Consider the following 23,612-nt stretch of genomic DNA (forward strand, 5'->3'; position numbering starts at 1 on the left):
CATCCTCTTCCATGAGCTGTTGCAACCGCGCCGAAAATTCAAAGCGTTTGACTTTGTCATCGGGTGTCAGGGCTTCTAGCAATTGTAAACGGTAAGGCTTCTGCTTTAGCCTTTTCCGTAAGATTTTCCAAACCGTCGGCTGTGGTACGTTTAGCTCCCTGCTTGCTTTATTCGTCGACTTCCGCGGGGTACGCGTGAAACTTGCCGCACGCGTTCAACCGTTTCTTCGCTCACTGCAGGCCGACCCGCTGATTTCCCCTTACAGAGGCATCCAGAAGCTTTAAACTGCGCATACTATCGCCGAATGGAGTTAGCAGTTGGTGGATCTTTGTTGAACTTCGTCCTGAAGTGTCGTTGCACTGTTATGACAGAGTGATGTGAGTGCATTTCAAGCACGACATACACTTTCTCGGCTCCTGTCGCCATTTCGTCTCACTGCGCTCTCAAGCGCTCTGGCGGCAGAAACCTGAAGTGCGGCTTCAGCCGAACAAAACTGAGTTTTTCTACGTATCTGTAGTGTGTCGTGACCATATGTCAATGAATGGAGCTACAGTGAATTTATGAAATCGATTCAATCATTTGTAATAGCCCTGTATAGGTACCTATTTGAAAGACATAAAGTTTGAGTTTTTTGGGACACCATTTATTTTTGTAGCTGTATCTCCACACTGAAAGTAATATTAGCTCGAAAACACACTTCATTACAAACAGTAACTATTTGTCAATAAGTATTTGTATTTCTCTTAGTTAAATTTGGAAAACTTACCACCGAAAACAAAGTTTAAAGGAAACATTGTAGATGGAGTATAATATGAAATAGTTGGGAGATATGAAATACATCGGTAAAAATGCAGATGCTCATGTAAATTTCCCCCCCATGACCCATGGACCTTGCCGTTGGTGGGGAGGCTTGCGTGCCTCAGCGATACAGATGGCCGTACCGTAGGTGCAACCACAACGGAGGGGTATCTGTTGAGAGGCCAGACAAACATGTGGTTCCTGAAGAGGGGCAGCAGCCTTTTCAGTAGTTGCAGGGGCAACAGTCTGGATGATTGACTGATCTGGCCTTGTAACATTAACCAAAACGGCCTTGCTGTGCTGGTACTGCGAACGGCTGAAAGCAAGGGGAAACTACAGCCGTAATTTTTCCCGAGGACATGCAGCTTTACTGTATGATTAAATGATGATGGCGTCCTCTTGGGTAAAATATTCCGGAGGTAAAATAGTCCCCCATTCGGATCTCCGGGCGGGGACTACTCAAGAGGACGTCGTTATCAGGAGAAAGAAAACTGGCATTCTACGGATCGGAGCATGGAATGTCAGATCCCTTAATCGGGCAGGTAGGTTAGAAAATTTAAAAAGGGAAATTGATAGGTTAAAGTTAGATATAGTGGGAATTATTGAAGCTCGGTGGCAGGAGGAACAAGACTTTTGGTCAGGAGATTACAGGGTTATAAATACAAAATCAAATAGGGGTAATGCAGGAGTAGGTTTAATAATGAATAGGAAAATAGGAGTGCGGGTTAGCTACTACAAACAGCATAGTGAACGCATTATTGTGTCCAAGATAGACACAAAGCCCATGCCTACTACAGTAGTACAAGTTTATATGCCAACTAGCTCTGCAGATGATGAAGAAATTGATGAAATGTATGATGAGATAAAAGAAATTATTCAGGTAGTGAAGGGAGACGAAAATTTAATAGTCATGGGTGATTGGAATTCGTCAGTAGGAAAAGGGAGAGAAGGAAACATAGTAGGTGAATATGGTTTGGGGGGAAGAAATGAAAGAGGAAGCTGCCTTGTAGAATTTTGCACAGAGCATAACTTAATCATAGCTAATACTTGGTTCAAGAATCATGTAAGAACGTTGTATACCTGGAAGAATCCTGGAGATACTAAAAGGTATCAGATAGATTACTTAATGGTAAGACAGAGATTTAGGAACCAGGTTTTAAATTGTAAGACATTTCAAGGGGCAGATGTGGATTCTGACCACAATCTATTGGTTATGAACTGCAGATTGAAACTGAAGAAACTGCAAAAAGGCGGGAATTTAAGGAGATGGGACCTGGATAAACTGAAAGAACCAGAGGTTGTAGAGAGTTTCAGGGAGAGCATAAGGGAACAATTGACAGGAATGGGGGAAAGAAATACAGTAGAAGAAGAATGGGTAGCTCTGAGGGATGAAGTAGTGAAGGCAGCAGAGGATCAAGTAGGTAAAAAGACGAGGGCTAATAGAAATCCTTGGGTAACAGAAGAAATATTGAATTTAGTTGATGAAAGGAGAAAATATAAAAATGCAGTAAATGAAGCAGGCAAAAAGGAACACAAACGTCTCAAAAATGAGATCGACAGGAAGTGCAAAATGGCTAAGCAGGGATGGCTAGAGGACAAATGTAAGGATGTAGAGGCTTGTCTCACTAGGGGTAAGATAGATACTGCCTACAGGAAAATTAAACAGACCTTTGGAGAGAAGAGAACCACCTGTATGAATATCAAGAGCTCAGATGGCAACCTAGTTCTAAGCAAAGAGGGGAAGGGAGAAAGGTGGAAGGAGTATATAGAGGGTTTATACAAGAGCGATGTACTTGAGGACAATGTTATGGAAATGGAAGAGAATGTAGATGAAGATGAAATGGGAGATAAGATACTGCGTGAAGAGTTTGACAGAGCGCTGAAAGACCTGAGTCGAAACAAGGCCCCGGGAGTAGACAACATTCCATTAGAACTACTGATGGCCTATTGAGAGCCAGTCATGACAAAACTCTACCATCTGGTGAGCAAGATGTATGAGACAGGCGAAATACCCACAGACTTCAAGAAGAATATAATAATTCCAATCCCAAAGAAAGCAGGTGTTGACAGATGTGAAAATTACCGAACTATCAGTTTAATAAGTCACAGCTGCAAAATACTAACGCGAATTCTTTACAGACGAATGGAAAAACTGGTAGAAGCGGACCTCGGGGAAGATCAGTTTGGATTCCGTAGAAATGTTGGAACACGTGAGGCAATACTAACCTTACGACTTATCTTAGAAGAAAGATTAAGAAAAGGCAAACCTACGTTTCTAGCATTTGTAGACTTAGAGAAAGCTTTTGACAACGTTAACTGGAATACTCTCTTTCAAATTCTGAAGGTGGCAGGGGTAAAATACAGGGAGCGAAAGGCTATTTACAATTTGTACAGAAACCAGATGGCAGTTATAAGAGTTGAGGGGCATGAAAGGGAAGCAGTGGTTGGGAAAGGAGTGAGACAGGGTTGTAGCCTGTCCCCGATGTTATTCAATCTGTATATTGAGCAAGCAGTAAAGGAAACAAAAGAAAAATTCGGAGTAGGTATTAAAATTCATGGAGGAGAAGTAAAAACTTTGAGGTCCACCGATGACATTGTAATTCTGTCAGAGACAGCAAAGGACTTGGAAGAGCAGTTGAATGGAATGGACAGTGTCTTGAAAGGAGGATATAAGATGAACATCAACAAAAGCAAAACGAGGATAATGGAATGTAGTCAAATTAAATCGGGTGATGCTGAGGGGATTAGATTAGGAAATGAGACACTTAAAGTAGTAAAGGAGTTTTGCTATTTAGGGAGTAAAATAACTGATGATGGTCGAAGTAGAGAGGATATAAAATGTAGACTGGCAATGGCAAGGGAATCGTTTCTGAAGAAGAGAAATTTGTTAACATCGAGTATAGATTTAAGTGTCAGGAAGTCGTTTCTGAAAATATTTGTATGGAGTGTAGCCATGTATGGAAGTGAAACATGGACGATAACCAGTTTGGACAAGAAGAGAATAGAAGCTTTCGAAATGTGGTGCTACAGAAGAATGCTGAAGATAAGGTGGGTAGATCACGTAACTAATGAGGAGGTATTGAATAAGATTGGGGAGAAGAGAAGTTTGTGGCACAACTTGACTAGAAGAAGGGATCGGTTGGTAGGACATGTTCTGAGGCATCAAGGGATCACAAATTTAGCATTGGAGGGCAGCGTGGAGGGTAAAAATCGTAGAGGGAGACCAAGAGATGAATACACTAAACAGATTCAGAAGGATGTAGGTTGCAGTAGGTACTGGGAGATGAAGAAGCTTGCACAGGATAGAGTAGCATGGAGAGCTGCATCAAACCAGTCTCAGGACTGAAGACCACAACAACAACAACAACATGTAAATTTGGTCGAAAACGTATGCAATGTACAAAACATGCAATCCTGAGATTTATATTAATTTAAACTCTTAAAAGAGCTACTTGTCAATAACGGAACAAATACACTGAAGAGCCAAAGAAACTGATACACTTGCCTAACATCGTGTATGGCCCCCGCGAGCATGCGAAAGTGCCGCAACACGACGTGGCATGGACTCGACTAATGTCTGAAGTGATGCTGAAGGGAACTGACACCATGAATCCTGCAGGGCTGTCCATACGTCCGTAAGAGTATGAGGGGTTGGAGATCTCTTTTGAACAGCACGTTGCAAGGCATCCCAGATGTGATCAATAATGTTCAGCTCTGGGAAGTTTGGTAGCCAGCGGAAGTGTTTAAACTCAGAAGAGTGTTCCTGGAGCCCGTCTGTAGAAATTCTGGACATGTGGGATGTCGCTATTCCCTCACGGAAGTTCCCAAGTCCGTCGGAATCCGCAATGGACAGGAATGGATGCAGGTGATAACACAGGATGCGTACGTTCGCGTCACCTGTCAGAGTCGTATCTAGACGTATCAGGGGTCCCATGTCACTCCAACTGCACGCGCCTCACATCATTACAGAGCCTCCACCAGCTTGAACAGTTCCTTGCTGACATGCAGGGTTCGTGGATTCATTAGGTTGTCTCCCCACCCGTACACGTCCATCCGCTCGATACAATTTGAAACGAGACTCGTCTGATAGGGCAATATGTTTCCAGTCATCAACAGTCCAAAGTAGGTGTTGACTGGACCAGGCGATGCGTAAAGCTTTGTATCGTGCAGTCATCAAGGGTAAACAAGTGGGACTTCGGCTCCGAAAGCCCGTATCGATCACGTTTCGTTGAATGGTTCGCATGCTGACACTTATTGATGGCTCAGCAATATGCGGAAGGGTTGCACTTCTGTCATGTTGAACGATTCTCTTCAGTCGTCGTTGGTCCCGTTCTTACTGGATCTTTTTCCGGCCACGGCGGTGTCGGAGTTTTGATGTTTTACCGGATTCCTGATATTCACGGTACACTTGTGAAATAGTCGTACGGGAAAATCCCCATTTCATCATAACCTCGGAGATCTTGTGCCCCATCGCTCGCGCGCCGACTATATCACCACGTTCAAATTCATTTAAATCTTGATAAACTGCCGTTGTAGCAGCAATAACCGATCTAACAACTGCGCCAGACACTTGTTGTCTTATGTAGGCGTTGCCGACCGCAGCGCCATATTCTGCCTGTTTACATATCTCTGTATTTGAATACGCATACCTATACCAGTTTCTTTGGCGCTTCAGTGTAATTTGATTCGATAATGAAACTGTCGATGTTTATTATCTTCTAAACCGAAGTTCTAAAACAATTATTTGTTTAGACAAGAGATATGATTTATTTTACATTCAAAAGAGGTATTTGTTTACGTGACAGAGATGATTTGTTTTACATTTGTCTATTTGAAAAGCCACTCACTGTCTTTGTACAGTTAAGGAGGGCCCGCATTTCATAAACAACGCACCCAATCCTTATTTCTCTTCCATCATTTGAAAACTTTCCTTCGCAGAGCAGTAATTTTACATCATTATTATCACGGCTGAGCACACCTCATTCCATTGCTCCCACTGAGGAAAAGCCCTTGGAAGCGTCGGGAATCAAAGCTGTGTCCTCCACACAGTCAGACACGCTGACCACTGAGCTACGGAGACAGGCCAATTACAGCAGAGATTTTCTTAAATATATGTTATGGCTTATAAGAAATAATCTGCTATCATGATTTGAATTTTACGTCATGTTATATGGACTACAAAGTATTTCATACTGCCCAACACGCCATCTTGGGCATCACAACATGTCAATAGAATCAACTGTATCCATAGCCAAAAATCGAGCAAGACATGACGATTTATTAGTCATTTACTTAATAAATTGCATATTTTTAATCGTTATTGCACATTTTCAATAATTATTTTATATTTTTAAAACCTATCTGCTAAAGTTTTGCGCAATCACGAAAAGTGTTTTCCGTTCTATAACTCACATGATGTCTGGAGACGATCTAGACTTGCAACAGAGCAATACGGAAACATTCTGAAATAGTTCATGCGTCTCTCGCTTGGGAGATCACTCGACAGATGAAAAATCATGGTATTCGATATTGCCCGACTATTCCATTATACCAGACGTTTACCTACATGTGGCATAAATTTCAAGATTCTCGGATGCTGCCGATGTCTTTTTTTTCTGTCTGTCAGTCCAGTAATAAAGCGAAAGAAACTCTAATGAGTTATTGCTGTAGTTAGTGCTCATTGTGACAAAGGTAAGCTTTCCCACGCTAGCTTTCTTATGTGGAGGAGACGGAGCCAGGCATACCGAGTTCCTTTAGTGACGCTGGAAGATGATCCCCGCAGTGACGAGGAGTCCAGGTCCGTTGCTCTCGGCCTCGGTGTGTAATAAAAACAGGTTCTGAAGGCGGCACCTGTTCCGAAAGTCGGTGTGGACTGCTCCAAGGAAACGGGACGGCGGCGAGTCCGACGAGATGTTTGGGCGGGTCAGTGGATGCCTGGCCTGCTCTGGCCATCCGGAAGCGGGTCAAGGAGTGCCTTGTCTCGCCGCAGACCGCATCACTCCTCGCTCTTATTAACGACAGAGAATTTATCACGGACCATTCGAGCATATCTCTAGGATGCCACACGTCGCGTAGGCACCGCTAATATTTCATTTACGGTTCAAGGTATCGAAACAAGGTTTCCGAGAAGTTTTAGTGCGCAAAGGACAATTATTTTCCTGTCAGGTTAATAGTAGTATCTTTTTTATATACCGAGATACTGAATCAACTGTGGGCCTTTTACATAAAAACATGTACAGCGTCTCATTTTAACATTCGACCATCCCTTCGATGCAGAAGTTTTTGTAATACATCTCACATACTTCCGAATAAAACAATGACACTTATCACGATACTACAGCGTTTATTCTCGAAGAGTCACTCATAAATGGTAATTATAAAACAAAGAAAGATGTGGAACAAATGTAACAATGGACGTATGTGTCGAAACCATTTGAGTTATCATCCATCTTACTATGTACAAATAAAAACGCTACTATAGAGCTATAGCACTGAATCCTAGTAAATTGCTTGGTGTCCTTGTCTTAATGCTTGTTTCAGACATTACTGTACGTTTCTAGTAATATTTTCGATATTTTCTGATAATATAGCGACCCATTGTCCTTTCAGTCACCTTCATTGAAGAAAGCGGACTTTGTCTTATGCTTCTGCCCCGAGCTTGCCATAAAATCATAATAGTATCGAAACTCGAATCATGTGAAGGTGCTTTAGTGACTTTAGGTCCGTAATGAAGTAATCACAGGCGCACTGTGTGCATCTTATGTGTTGCGTCGCTATCGCCGTTGGAATTAAATGCAATATGGCATCCAGTTTTTCATCTCCCTTGTATGAACTCTCTTTGAAAGAATCACATGACTGTCTGGTTTGAAAACGCAGACAGCCAAGCGCAAACAGTATACAGGGAGGTCCATTGATCGTGACCGGGCCAAATCTCACGAAATAAGCGTTAAACGAAAAAACTACAAAGAACGAAACTTGTCTAGCTTGAAGGGAGAAACCAGATGGCGCTATGGTTGACCCGCTAGATGGCGCTGCCATAGGTCAAACAGATGCCAACTGCGTTTCTTTAAGTAGGAACCCCCATTTTTATTACATATTCGTGTAGTACGTAAAGAAATATGAATGTTTTAGTTGGACCACTTTTTTCGCTTTGTGATAGATGGCGCTGTAATAGTCACAAACATATGGCTCATAATTTCAGACGAACAGTTGGTAACATGAAGGTTTTTTAAATTAAAATACAGAACGTAGGTATGTTTGAAGATTTTATTTTGGTTGTTCCAAAGTGATACATGTACCTTTGTGAACTTATCATTTCTGAGAACGCATGCTGTTACAGCGTGATTACCTGTAAATACCACATTAATGCAATAAATGCCCAAAACGATGTCCGTCAACCTCAATGCATTTGGCAATACATGTAACGACATTCCTCTCAACAGCGAGTAGTTCGCCTTCCGTAATGTTCGCACATGCATTGACAATGCGCTGACGCATGTTGTCAGGCGTTGTCGGTGGATCACGATAGCAAATATCCTTCAACTTTCCCCACAGAAAGAAATCCGGGAATGTCAGATCCGGTGAACGTGCGGGCCATCGTATGGTGCTTCGACGACCAATCCACCTGTCATGAGCCGGCAGAAGTGGCCGTGCGGTTCTAGGCGCTACAGTCTGGAGCCGAGCGACCGCTACGGTCGCAGGTTCGAATCCTGCCTTGAGCATGGATGTGTGTGATGTCCTTAGGTTAGTTAGGTTTAACTAGTTCTAAGTTCTAGGCGACTGATGACCTCAGAAGTTAAGTCGCATAGTGCTCAGAGCCATTTGAACCTGTCATGAAATATGCTATTCAATACCGCTTTAACCGCACGCGAGCTATGTGCCGGACATCCATCATGTTGGAAGTACATCGCCAGTCTGTCATGCAGTGAAACATGTTGTAGTAACATCGGTAGAACATTACGTAGGAAATCAGCATACATTGCACCACTTAGATCGCCACCGATAAGATGGGGGTCAATTGTCCTTCCTCCCATAATGCCTCACCATACATTAACCCGCCAAGGTCGCTGATGTTCCACTTGTCGTAGCCATCGTGGATTTTCCGTTGCCCATTAGTGCATATTATGCCGGTTTACGTTACTGCTGTTCGTGAATGACGCTTCGTCGCTAAATAGAAAGCGTGCAAAAAATCGTCATCGTCTCGTAATTTCTCTTGTGCCCAGTGGCAGAACTGTATTCGACGTTCAAAGTCGTCGCCATGTATTCCTTGTGCATAGAACTATGGTACGGGTGCAGTCGATGTTGATGTAGCATTCTCAACACCGACGATTTTGAGATTTCCGATTCTTGCGCAATTTGTCTGCTACTGATGTTCGGATTAGCCGCGACAGAAGCTAAAACACCAACTTGGGCATCATCATTTGTTGCAGGTCGTGGTTGACTTTTCACATGTGGGTGAACACTTCCTGTTTCCTTAAATAGCGTAACTATCCGGCGAACGGTCCGGACACTTGGATGATGTCGTCCAGGATACTGAGCAGCATATATAGCACACGCCCGTTGGGCATTTTAGTCACATTAGCCATACATTAACACGATATCACCCTTTTCCGTAATTGGTAAACGGTGCATTTTAACACGGGTAATGTATCACGAAGCAAATACCGTCCGCACTGGCGGAATGTTACGTGATACCACGTACTTATACGTTTGTGACTATTACAGCGCAATCTACCAGAAAGCGAAAAAAGTGGTCCAACTAAAACATTCATATTTCTTTACGTACTACACGAATATGTAACAAAAATGGGGATTCCTGTTTAAAAAAACACAACTGATATCCGTTTAACCTATGGCAGCGCCATCTAGCGGGCCAACCACAGCGCCATCTGGTTTCCCCCTTCAAGCTAGACGAGTTTTGTTCTTTGTAGTTTTTTCGTTTGATGCTTATTGCGTGAGATATTTGGCCCGGTCACTATCAATGGACCACCCTGTAGTAGGTGTGAATACACCGCACCTCACTACTGCCGGCGACAACTACGTGTTTACCAGCGCAGTGCCACGAGCACATTACAAACGGATACTGTGGCAACCTTTCGAAATGGACTGACATGTAGTCATTCATTATTTTTATTTTTCATACTATGTAAACAGGTTTAAATATTCCGTTTTACATCGTACAAAAACATACTAACAATTAATTTAGCTTGAATACAACGTATTATTGTTCCACAATAATACACACATCAGAAACGTTTTGCATCACCTCGGTTCCGAGAATTCCGGAACCTGTACAGAAAACTGGGATAGAAATCAACATAAACATCATTTCCGCCCTTTTTAATGCTCATGAAAACCACACATTGCATGTTGTACCGCCATACTGCGAAACCTTCAGAGGTGGTGGTCCAGATTTCTGGAAACACCGGTACCTCTAATACCCACTAGCACGTCCTCTTGCATTGATGCATGCCTGTATTCGTCGTGGCATACTATCCTCAAGTTCATCAAGGCACTGTTGGTCTAGATTGTCCCACTACTCAACGGCGATTCGGCGAGCCCTCAGAGTGGTTGGTGGCTCACGTCGTCCGTAAACAGCCCTTTGCAATCTATCCCAGGCATGTTAGATAGGGTTCATGTCTGATGATCGCGCTCGCCACTCTAGTCGAGCGTTATCGTTATCCTGAAGGAAGTCATTCACAAGATGTGCACGATGGGGCGCGAATTGTCGTCCATGAAGACGAATGCCTCGTCAGTATGCTGCCGAAACGGTTGCACTATCGGTCAGTGGATGGCATTCACGTATCGTACATCCGTTATGGCGCCTTCCATGACCACCAGCGGCGTACGTCGGCCCCACATAATGCTACCCCAAAACAGCAGGGAACCCCCACCTTGCTGCACTCCTTGGACAGTGTGTCTAAGGCGTTCATCCTGGTGGGTTGCCTCCAAACACGTCTTCGACAATTGCCTGGTTGAAGGCATATGCTACACTCATCGATGAAGAGAACGTGATGCCAATCCTGAGCGGTCCATCCGACATGTTGTTGGGCCCATCCGTACCGCACTGCATGGTGTCGTGGTTGCGAAGATGGACCTCGCCATGGACGTCGGGAGTGAAGTTTCGCGTCATGCAGCCGGTTGTAGACAGTTTGAGTCGTAGCACTACGTCCTATGGCTGCGCGAAAAGCATTATTCAACATGGTGGCGTTGCTGTCAGGGTTCCTCCGAGCCATAACCGTAGGTAGCGGTCATCCAATACAGTAGTAGCCCTCGGGCGGCTGAGCGAGGCATGTCATTGACAGTTCCTGGCTCTCTGTATCTCCTCCATGTCCGAAAAAACATCGCTTTGGTTCACTCCGAGACACCTGGACAATTCCCTTGTTGAGAGCCATTCCTGGCAAAAAGTAACAATGCGGACGCGATCGAACCGCGGTATTGACGGACTACAGACAACACGAGCCGTGTACCTCCTTCTTGGTGGAATGACTGGAACTGATCTGCTGTCGACCCGCATCTGTGTAATAGGCGTTGCTCATGCATGGTTGCTTACATTTTTGGGTGGGCTTATTGACATCTCTGATCAGTGTTTGATGTGTGTATGTCAAGCATGTTTCTCGGTCGACTTTCCGGTTCAAATGGTTTAAATGGCTCTGAGCACTATGGGACTCAACTGCTGAGGTCATTAGTCCCTTAGAACTTAGAACTAGTTAAACCTAACTAACCTAAGGACATCACAAACATCCATGCCCGAGGCAGGATTCGAACCTGCGACCGTTGCGGTCTTGCGGTTCCAGACTGCAGCGCCTTTAACCGCAAGGCCACTTCGGCCGGCTCGACTTTCCGGCTTCGCTAACGCAAGTTGCGTGTAAGATGGTTGTGTGTAACTCAAGAATACCTGTCCGTGAGAAACGGCGTGCTGTAATTGAGTTTTGAATTCGAAGAGTTAGTCCTTTCCTTCAGAATGTCAAAACAAGACCACACATGAGTGCTGCGACGTCTGCAACAGTCAGACCCCTCGGTTTCACTGTCATGGACGATTCTTCATACAGCCTCGGCTTGGCCCCATTCGGTTTTCATCTGTTTCCAAAACTTAAAGAACACCTTTGAGGACTTCAGTTTGATAATGATGAAGCTGTACAAGCACAGGCGAGGTTGTGACTCCATCAACAAAGTCAAACATTCCAAAGCGGCGGTTTTACAAACTGGTCGCTCGTTGGGAGAAATTTGTTTGTCGCCAGTGTAACTATGTTGAGAAATAAATATTTCGACTTAATAAAGTTTATTTGTTTAAAATCTATAACAGTTTTCACATAAATAATTTCGAGGATTACTTTTCAGCATGGCCTCGTATGTTTGCAGCAGGCAGTTTCTACCAACCTTGCGCAGCAAAATGCTTTGGCCGCTAGATGCACAGTCGGCTGGGGAAGCATGGGGAGAGTGGCAGTGGCGTTAGTTGTGGCGGGGGGGGGGGGGGGGGGGTTGCTCAGAGTGCTGTAGGGGAAATGGCAAGCGCTGGAAGGGGAGTGCCGTTCTAAACTGAAGCCTATGCTCACATTTTTTGTAAATATTAAATGGGGCCCTTCCACGTCCACACTTGCATGGTGGCCATTCAAAAAGATCTTCTGTCATCACTGCTTTCGTTAGTATCTAAAATGAATTCCACCGAAAATGCAGAGATTTAGTTTTTGCCTGGCTTGTCAACCATATGTTACTTTCAGAGAAACGTCATGAGTGGCGAATTTTGAGTAAAACCTACACATTTCTTTGGTTACCATGTCAAAATTTGCCTCTATTGCCAAAACACAGTGGATTTGACACTGTCTCACCTCAGTAAAATTGTGCAGACACAGTTGTGACAGAATTCTGAAACAGCGGTTTATCAAGTGAGGAACTGAGGAAAAGTAAACTAGATAAATGGTTCAAATGGCTCTGAGCACTATGGGACTCAACTGCTGAGGTCATTAGTCCCCTAGAACTTAGAACTAGTTAAACCTAACTAACCTAAGGACATCACAAACATCCATGCCCGAGGCAGGATTCGAACCTGCGACCGTAGCGGTCTTGCGGTTCCAGACTGCAGCGCCTGTAACCGCACGGCCACTTTGGCCAGTAAACTAGATAGCTTATCAAAAAGTACATCCTTGTTACAAAAAAAGTGTAATATGTTCACATAAGTTGTTCCAAAATCCATACCATTTCTCGTTTCCCCAGCTATCGATGGCCCTTAAAAAGTACATTCTTTCACTGAAAAAGTCTGTAGTTACTGCAATAACACGGTACATAATGAAGTTTTACATAATAACGGTATGATAAAATACTCTCCTCTTTGCATGCTATGATTTGCCAAAATATCATTTCGATATCTGAAACCGTTTATGAAATATAAGGAATCTGGTAGATATTTCACTCTAGCTTTATCACTGGCGCCGCGAGATAGCGAATGAGAGTGCTACATCAGATGAATTTCCTCGACATTGGTGATAGGTACCTCTGTCCAAGGCTATAGAAAAATTCAATATGTTAGCTAAATTTAATACGCAACAACATATTATTTAATATGCATCAAAAGCAAAATTATAGCTACCTCTATTTTTCATTGTACAATTTTTCTGAATTTCGCGCCGTGTCTTACTTTACGTAAATATTACAATAATTGTGACCATTAACGGAATGATGAGCACATCGTCATGAACCTAACATATAGGGTGATCCATTTGATAGTGACTGGGCCAAATATCTCAAGACATAAGCGTCAAATGAAGAAACTCCAAAGAAAGAAACTCATCTAGTTTGAAGGAGGAAACCAGATGGCGCTATGGTTGACCCGCTAGATGGCGCTGCTATAGGTCAAACAGATATCAACTGCGTTTCTTTAAGTAGGAACCCCCATTTTTATTACATATTCGTGTAGTACGTAAAGAAATATGAATGTTTTAGTTGGACCACTTTTTTCGCTTTGTGATAGATGGCGCTGTTATAATCACAAACATATGGCTCACAATTTCAGACGAACAGTTGGTAACATGAAGGTTTTTTAAATTAAAATACAGAACGTAGGTATGTTTGAAGATTTTATTTTGTTTGTTCCAATGTGATACATGTACCATTGTGAACTTATCATTTCTGAGAACGCATGCTGTTTCAGCGTGATTACCTGTAATTCTAATCATCATCATTTCATCACCATCGACACGCAGGTCGCCAAAGTGGCGTCAAATCGAAAGACCTGCACCAGGCGAACGGTCTACCCGACGGGAGGCCCTAGCCACACGACATTTCCATTTCCATTTACCACATTAATGCAATAAATGCTCAAAATGATGTCCGTCAACCTCAATGCATTTGGCAATACATGTAACGACATTCCTCTCAACAGTGAGTAGTTTGCCTTCTATAATGTTCACACATTCTAATGATTAAAGAATTTTAATGATTTTATTCCAAAAAGTCTATTTATGAAATTTCAAACATCACTAACTTATAATTCATTAATAATAGTTTTGAACAAATAAACACCAATGCCCACAAATTACTCCATCGAAATTTTGATTTCTATCAATAAACTATTTTTTCCCAAATAGTTAACTAGTTGTTTTGGTATATTTCCCCCATATGAATCAAAAACTAATTTTACATCTTCATTTCTATAACAACAAATCCATTGAGTTCCAACATGATCATAAATATCTAAATTTACTATTCCACATTCTAATTTTTACTCCCTTCCCTTTTTTCCATTTCCAAACTGTGTCTTTTTTGTTTTTCTGATTCTTTATCGCCTTTTCTTATATAAAACTGCATTTGCGATTACTGCAACTCCACCAGCATGTGAACCAATTATTGCTACATAAGGTAATGCAGCTAAAAATAATTTTAAAAATCCATCTTCATGTTTTGTTTCTTTTTTGTTTGTTAAATATTCAACAAAACAATCATTTTCACAACAGGAACTGTTAATGATGCAAGAAAACATCTACCAGTTTTATTCTCTTTTATTCTTTTTTGGACATCAGTTAAACGTGGGCAATAATATTTTATTGTTAATTATTGAGTTTACGTTTTTGATTTTGGTTTTAGTTTGGCACTAGGTAACAAAGTATAATCAATTTAAAAGTTATCTATTTTGTTTGGCTTTCTAACAATTTCTAGATCGCATTTTGTAAAAATTTATTTAGAATAACTAACACAATAATAGTTTTTTTTATTTTACATTTAAAATTTACATCAAATTTATGTATCATTTTAAGTATAACTGTTGGTTACACTTCATGCCATTATATTTTTTTATGTTCAGCATTTAAGTAATTTTTAATTTATTCCTTCATTAATATGCCTTGCCATATATATTATTATAAAACCAAAATAATCTTTTCCAATATTTACTACATGTTTCCTTAAATTTAACAAACTTTAAATCACCATCAACAAATTCATAATAAATATGAATTTAATTTGTATCATCTTGTTTAAAAATATTTTAAAAATTAAAATTATCTGTAACTAATTTTTTGGGAATATGTTAGCCTTAAATAACAACAATCGATTCCTTTAGGTCTTCCTCTAGTCTAATATTCTCTAACTAAATCTTGATTTTCAAGAATGAAATCATCAAAAACTACAACTGAATTATCTTGACAGTCATCCAATAGAAAAATTTCATCATTATTTACAATAAATTAACATTTTTTTCATTAACTTGGTCCTCAATTTTTTCATATATTTTCATAAATTTCTTGATTTTTTTAAATTGATCAAAACTTTTTGAATAAACATACAAATGATTAACTTTTTCTTGTTCAACCATCCAGCATTTAAAATTAATTCACCAATTATTAATGTGGTTTTTCTACATCCACTTGGTCCTGTAACAGCACATTGAATAGAATTTGGTAACAGTTTAGCATGTTTATTTTTTAATTTCCTTTCTGTATTTCATATTTTTACATAATTTTTGCTAATATTAATGAGTAGATTATGTCTATTAAGTGATAATTATTCTATTATGAAGATTATATTAACTGTTCCAATAAGAGAAACTCATAAAAATGTAGCACTAGTTTGTTTTTATTCAACTTTTTTAACTCCAAATATTACCTCAAGAAATAATAAACTTTAATTAATTAATTAATAGAATTTCTGGTTGGTCAATATAGTTTGAAAAGTTTATAGAAATTTATTCATTTGAAAAATAATAATGTTCATATTAAAGCAGATAAAAGTTTAAATAGAATTGTTATCGAAAATCATAAAAAATTAATTATGGACAAAGAACATTTTGTAGGTAAAGTTTAAGGATCTAATAATCAAATTATTAGTGCAAAGAGATCTAAGGATGTTGCTAGAATTATTCTCTTTGTTTAATTATTGTAAATTTTAATTTGATTAATGGAATGTTTGTTAAGCATAACGATAATTTTCATAGAGAAACTAATATTATTGCTTGATTTAAGCATTCTGAATTTGGTGGTTCAATAATTTATGACCCAGATCACCCTATAAAAATTACGATTTTCGATACTATTTAGAATTTAGAAATAACTAGAACTGATGAAAATGATAACTTAATTTACTTTAATGGTTCTTACATAACAGTTGTTGTATTAATGAAATAATAAATTTTTCCCCATAATAATTCATGAACCATATCGAAAGTTTTACTCATTTTCCATTAATGAGAAAACAAAAAGTAATTTAAAAATTCTAACAAGGAAACTGAAAATAATATTAATATTGGTGGTGGTTGGATTCATCCTAATTTTACACCACTTTATATGACTTTTGATGTTATTTTCACAGATGGATCTGATTTTTTTGCGTATGATGTAAAATCAAATATTAATCTAACTGATAATTATATTTTAAAAACATTTGATTTTATTACAATTAAAAAAGGAAATTATATTTTATCTAGAATCTAGCAGCCATTTATTTCTTCTTCAACTCTTATTCAAGTAACTTCTTCACTTTTGAATGAATGAAATATGGAAGGACATATTCTTAACAGTGGATAAATTGAAACTAAACCAAACAAAGTCATTTATCCTTTAGAATTATTTGGTCAACTTTTTGAAGATTATATAGAAATTATGTCTGAGGGTGATTTAACTGTAATTTTTACTTGGAGTTCGAAAAAAGATTGTGATGATTTATTTCTTGGACTACAGAAATGATGACTTTCATTTCTTGATTCTTCTTTATTCTATCATGTTGAACTAAAAATATCTGTATTAAAAATGGTAGAAATGAAGTTTTTCCTGAAAAACTATGGGGTGTCAAACCACCAAGTAATTTCTTAAAAGCTCATGATTCTCATAGAGAATTTAAAAGAATAATTCAATTAAATAGTGATGTAAATTTAAGTCAATTCAGTCTCATTCAAAATTATCCCTCTTGTACAACTGATATGTCTAGAGAAATGAAAGTTTTAACTATTCAAAAAAACCAACGAAGTTGTGTGCATTCTGAAATGAAAATATTGTGAATTTTACAATTGCCTATGTTATTATGTATGGTGGAAGAATTTAACCTGTGACAACTACCACAAATTGCGAGCACAGACGTCAATAGGGAGTGGAGCTTGACCTGAACGTCTTTGTCAAGCATTGTTTAGTAATTGTCTTTAGGCCATTTTTGATCCTCTTAGCAGTTATATGTTATACTTGTATCTCCACGTTTCCACAACACTTTTAATATTCTTGCATCATGTGCTGTTGTGGTCTCCTGTCTGAAGACTGGTCATTTAGTCTATTCTCTGTAAGGCCTTTAAACTGTGTATAACTGTCATGAATCTGCAACCAGAGGTACGCTGTTAATGAAGCAGGGTAACAAAAGTGAGCAGGAGTGCCATGACTGCATGTATTAAACTGTCGCTATTGTCAAATATGTACATCATCAAATCAGTGTACCACAATTTGGGCCCTGGACCACACACTCCTATACTGCATGAAGACATCACTCATGAGGGGGTTTGAACATCAAGATGGGCTGGCCATAGTGGCCGAGTGGTTCTAGGCGTATCAGTCTGGAACTGCGCTGCTGCTACAGTCACAGGTTTGAATCCTGCCTTGGGCATGGATGTGTGCAAAGTCCTTAGGTTAGATAGGTTTAAGTAGTTCTAACTCTAGGGGACTGATGACCTCAGATGTTAAGTTCCATAGTGATCAGAACCATCAAGATGGGAGAAAAATTTAGGACAAGTGGACTACTTCCGCCATCTTGGAATGTGATGTCATAAGGGTGAGTGGAGGAGTATGGAAGAAATATGGCAACACTGCCTGGCATCATCAGATGACGAAAATTTGGAAATAATGCAGACCTTGCCAGATTTCCTAATTCCCTACTACTAACTTGTTTGTAAGTATTATGGTCAATTGTTCAGCACATTCCAGTGATGACGTGTAACTTGATACATTCAAGTACCTTACTGGGAGGTCAAAAATAAATTGTCTGTTTGCTCAAACGTAATCGAAGATCATGACTGGATCACTGTGATTTCCAAAGGAGTCTCCCAACTCGTGGGTCATAGAATGAGGATTTGAGAGTTACATTTATGACAGTTATAGAACAGAAGAAGGTGTCCCATATGTCTGTTCAGGTGTCGCAACATTGAGCTGGTACAGCAAGATGTGGGTGGACGCACTTTGTCGAATGTAGAAAGGACGATGGAGTGCATGTGGTTCAAGGATTTGTAGGGAGTGGTTAAGCTTGGGAGGAATGGAGGTCTGTGAAGCATTTGAATAGGTGAGGATGGTACAGATGAGTCTTTCATGTGTGGATAATGGTTTTGAGGTTTATTCATCATTCTTAGTTGGTCAGTGAATCTAGTCACTTTATTCCAATAGCAGCTTTCTTTCTTGTGATTAGTCAGCGAGGATTCCAAATTAGTTTATCTGCAGTGTTAGTTCTAGGTATTTTCGTGTGATGCCTGCTTGTGGTCTGTTAAGTAGCAGTGACAGAGGTGGCAAGCTTGGGTGGACTTTTGTATAACTATTACCTGTGTTTTTACAGGGTTGTTGGAGAGGTAGCACTGGTAGCACCGAGTAGAGAAGCTATTCAGGTGGGTTCATTGGGGCGAATGGAGATTTGTAAGGACAAGGAAGGCGTCATCATTAGCATATTTGTGTAGCTACATGAGGTAGAATGATTTTGAGATGTCAGACATGCATAAGAGGATAAAGGACTTGTAATGGGATTGGTCCATGAGAAATGCCTATTTATGGTTATGAAATAATAGTTATGATATTCTTTGTGATTACATAGGGTGGATGGTTAGTCAGAAAGCCTGCAGTTAGGTGGATATAATTTACTGGAAGTGCATTCCAATGGAGTTTAAATACGAGGCAAATATACTGTCATGTAGTATTTTTAAAGAACTCATCTGTTATTTACATCCCACTGGTAGTGGATGGGCTGGTCACGAATATAATACATAAAAACACAAAAATAGGAATGATAATTAAGTGCTGACGCTTGAAGAGATGCTGGTGATGTGTGTCATCGTCAATCCAGTAAGAATGATTGTGTTGCGGGCTACCAGTAAAATTTTATAGAAAAGCATATTGATTTAGATTGTACTGGAGAGGCAGGAATATAAAAACAAGGACGTGGTATCTATATTGGCAAGAGACAAGAAATGGGCCTTAGGTAACAGGAGGCCGGTTGATAAGGTTTGTCAATCTCAGGAATGATTTCATGGTTTGGGAAGGAAATGTGGCTAAAATTTCCGTGGGAAAGACATTGAGTACGTTGAGCTGTGAGCTTGGTGACAGAGGCACGACAGCACTCCACAATTCTCAGGGATGCAGGATACAGTAGTAGTAGTAGTAGTAGTAGTAGTAGTAGTAGTACTCATCCACAGATCCCTGTGGATCACTTTTACAAGCGTAGTGGGTCTGTCAATTTAACATCAACAAAAATAATTTTTATGTATAGACATTTACATATGTACAGATCTAATTTGATAAGGATGGGACAAGCAGTTAGTTGTGGCCTTGCAGTAGGAACGTCATGGCATTTGCATGAAGTAATTTAAGGAAAGCATGGAAAACCTAAACCAAGATGGCTGGATGAAGACTGGAACCTCTATCCTTTCAATACAAGACCTGTTAGCTTAAAGTGGAGCTACATCATTCTGTTTACCCCTAATGTAGAATATTGTTTTGCAAATAATTTGTTTAATAATGCAGAAGCCTAGTGCCACACAGTTCATTCATTTCTAGCTACCATCACTGCACATACTATACATATATTATTTCATAATGTAACTCTACCATATGACATCTGTACCACAGCTATTATTATTAATACTATCATAATTATATTTACTTATGTTAAATTTTATACCAAACTCCTACTCTGTGCTGTCTAAGCAATCTTTTATGGTACAGAATGTATTGCAAAATGGGTACTGTTTAACTGTCTCTTTAAATAGGTTCCTTTTAGTAATCTCTTTTTGAACAGCTTGGGTAATATATTGTAGTTTTATTGCTTGGAAGAAAATACTAGTTTCAGTTTTATGTTTATTTGTTCTTAGTAAAAGTAAACTGAGATCAGATCTTGTACTATGTGACTGACTGAGCTGTATGTGCATTTTATAATGTTATTTTTATGTGTATAACTGACTGGTATTCACACTGTATAGTTAAAACCCCTAATGTTTTGAACAGATATTTACAATGGACTAGACTACAATTTTTCGTTATTATTCTTATGGTCCTCTTGTGTACTTTTAAAATAATGTTGATGTTTTATGCATTTATTACCCAGAAAAGAATTCCGTAACTACAACTGAATGTACATATGAATATGATGTAATTAAAAAACACTGGCTGTTACACACTGATGATAGGATTCTAAGGGCACAAATATTTTTAAAAATTGAGCATTACCCCCTTGTAAACTTCCTTGAGGGTTGTTCAATTTGATTTCTCTGTAAGAATTCTCTTGTTTTGTGAGTAACTATAATATTGCGTTATCAGCAAAGAAAATTTTTTCCCGTGTGGAATGTTAGGATTTGGGGAGGGGGGTCGAGGGGGGGAGGGCGACGCTCAAACGATTTTGTGTATACCCGCTGGTTATGAGTAAAGTGTCTTTTGAAATTTTGTATCTCGTATTGATATTTTATTTCCATCGAACTTCACTCATTTATGTTGTTGCGAGTCTACTATGGAAGTTTCGGTGGAAAGCCCTTACACAACCTCCATGCCACCCACATCTCTCCCCATGAAATTTCCATATTTTTGGTGCCCTGAAAGAAGACATTCCTGGCCATCGATTTGCTGTGGACGAAGAGGTGCATGCTTGGGTGCAATCACAGTTCTCTAGGCAACCACAAACATTTTCCCATGCAGGCACTGACCGTCTTGTCTCGCAGTGAAATAAATATATTAAGTTATGGTGATTTATTTTGAAATAATAAACAGTTTACTTACATTTTTTCATCTGTCTCGTTTCATTTGACTGACCCTTACACCATATGGCGAACTACTCTTTCATACAGACATATGACTTGGCGAGGCTCATGAGAGATCGTCTTTCTGTTCACAGATGATGGCTGTAAAGTCGCTGTTTGTTGGGAAGGTCGCACTGTTGTTGCTGCTCTTCAACGTGTTGCGGAACGCGGCGCTGCAGTCGCAAGACAATGTGTACAAGGATAATCTTGCCGAAGCACACTATGGCTACAATGGGGGTCCTGAAATTGGAGCATGGTTCAACAGATGAACGCTTTATTTTTGCTTCTGAATAACTGAGCCATTGTAGTTCATGTATTTTACAGCTGCACGAATGCAACGTCTTTCATACATGTGATCATTATTTAAATCTGGGGCAAAAAGACCTCCTTCCGTTCACCTTCTTACATATTTTTTCTCACTATCAACAATTCAAAATTTCATATTTTATTTCCTTTTCCAGTCATTAGCACTAAATACCTGTTTGAAGTATTCTCACTTAAATCATTGTTCCTATTGTCAGAGATTCATACTATCGTACAATGGTCAAATGAAAAAGTGAAATACTAAGACATATTTCCCTTATTTCTTCTCTTAGTTTCCAGAGTTTTAAATCAATTGTTCATGTAACCACAATAATGTCAGTTGCGTTTTCAGTATATCGTCTCACTCCACTATGTTTTTATTTAGGTATAAACATTTTCAGCTATATTTCTGGGATTTATCAGAATCATCTGTTTGTTATGTCATTATCATAAACGATTTCCATTTTATTTATTTCTGTAGCATATAAGTTAACTGAGTATTGTGTTAAAGCCTGTTCTATTTGTGTATGTACATATAGTGCAAGTGAAATATTTACATACTTAAATTTGAAAATATTTCTTCATAAATATTTGCCTCATTACAAGAATTATTAAGTATTTAGAGCGAAAACTTATATTTATTTTGAATATTTATTTTGTATATTTATTTCTAGTGTTGCTTAGCGTACGAGATTAGGGCCTAGATATCCCCTCTAACATCCGTTGTGCCAGATCATGAAGTACTTACTACCTCTGTGTGTTCTGGCAGTATTTTTTTACTTTAAAATTGTCATCCGTGCTCAATATATGTTCAATTGTAGCAAATAAACGCAAAAACATTAAGTATCTCTTGGTGTCTTCAATATCAATTTCTTTGTTGGCAGCTTACACAATTAAAAGAATCTACAATATGACCTGAAATAGCAGCAATTAATTATTACTGCTATTTTGAAATCTTAATTAGTATCTTGCATGACATCCTGTCACAGCCTCAATCTCCTCTCACTTGCGAAGTAGCAAACATACAGCATTAGGTATACTTATAAATTGTGTTATGGTGATCTGCGCTCAGGCTGTAATTTACTTTTTGTCGTAAAGAGCCTTACTTTTTCCTGATTTCAATTTAGAGCAAACGGCAACTGTTGGATTTGTAACTGGCGATTCAGAGGCCTATATAACTGGCATACTGCACATACATGGATTTTTCAGGCTATATATTTGGGATCACTACCTTGTTACAAAAATTTCAAAATGGTATCATTCTAGCTCAAACCTTTTCGGCTCTTGTTACACTGGAAAAAATTAGAATACCCTGTCAGAGGTTTCCAATTGACTCCTGATTTATTGTTGCAACAGTGCATATGTACCGCACGAAAATTGCATTTACAGATCAATAGATCTACCGCGCCTGGTCACTCACTGACCATGAAGTACAATAACGCATTCTGGTGACCGATAAACATACCTCAGGGAACTGTAACTAAACAATTCTGGTATGTAACATCTGGATTAGAGAGTTAACATTCCACAAATAGGGTCCTGTTAACACCACAACGCAAACGACTGGATGTGGAGTGGTTCTGTGACGTGGGCACATGGAATACTAAGGGACGACATCGATCAATCGCTGTTCTGCACTTCTCCAGATGGTTGCTTCGAGTATGCTGAAGATGTTTCACTGCCATGCCATTACATATCTTCCGTGGAGTCCTCATCTCTACCCAAGCGATCTCGATTTACTCCCCTTATATGTGTGTTTGTACATTTAGCATCTCCTAAACTATTCGATCGATTCGACCAAATCTGTTACACATATCACTTGCTGCCTAGGAGAGAAGCACTGTGGGGGTAAGAACCATCAAAATCCCGTAGAGGTGGGAATGAAAAGGGGATGTCATTGAAGCATAACCTAGCAACATCTGGAGTAATTTCAACCAAATATGTTAGGTATATGACTTCTTACTTGCATAAAAATACTGTGGGAGTAAGATTCCCCAGGGCCGCTAGAGGTGAGGGTTTAGATGAGAAGCGGTGACGTAAAAACGTTCTAAAACGACCT

The 23,612-nt window shown here is 39.5% G+C and overlaps 1 protein-coding gene across 1 annotated transcript in view; it reads left to right on the plus strand.

The window, feature by feature from the left end:
• The window catches only part of LOC124722716, a 79,553-nt gene extending 57,849 nt beyond the window's left edge, over nt 1–21,704 (plus strand). The window contains exon 3 of the mRNA XM_047247858.1: nt 21,346–21,704. Within this exon, the coding sequence (XP_047103814.1) occupies nt 21,346–21,519 (174 nt within the window). The 3' untranslated portion in view covers nt 21,520–21,704. The remainder of the gene's footprint in view (nt 1–21,345) is intronic.
• Nucleotides 21,705–23,612: the final 1,908 nt, after the last annotated feature.

Source organism: Schistocerca piceifrons, chromosome X, assembly GCF_021461385.2.
Source record: "Schistocerca piceifrons isolate TAMUIC-IGC-003096 chromosome X, iqSchPice1.1, whole genome shotgun sequence".
Taxonomy (NCBI): Eukaryota; Metazoa; Arthropoda; class Insecta; order Orthoptera; family Acrididae; genus Schistocerca; species Schistocerca piceifrons.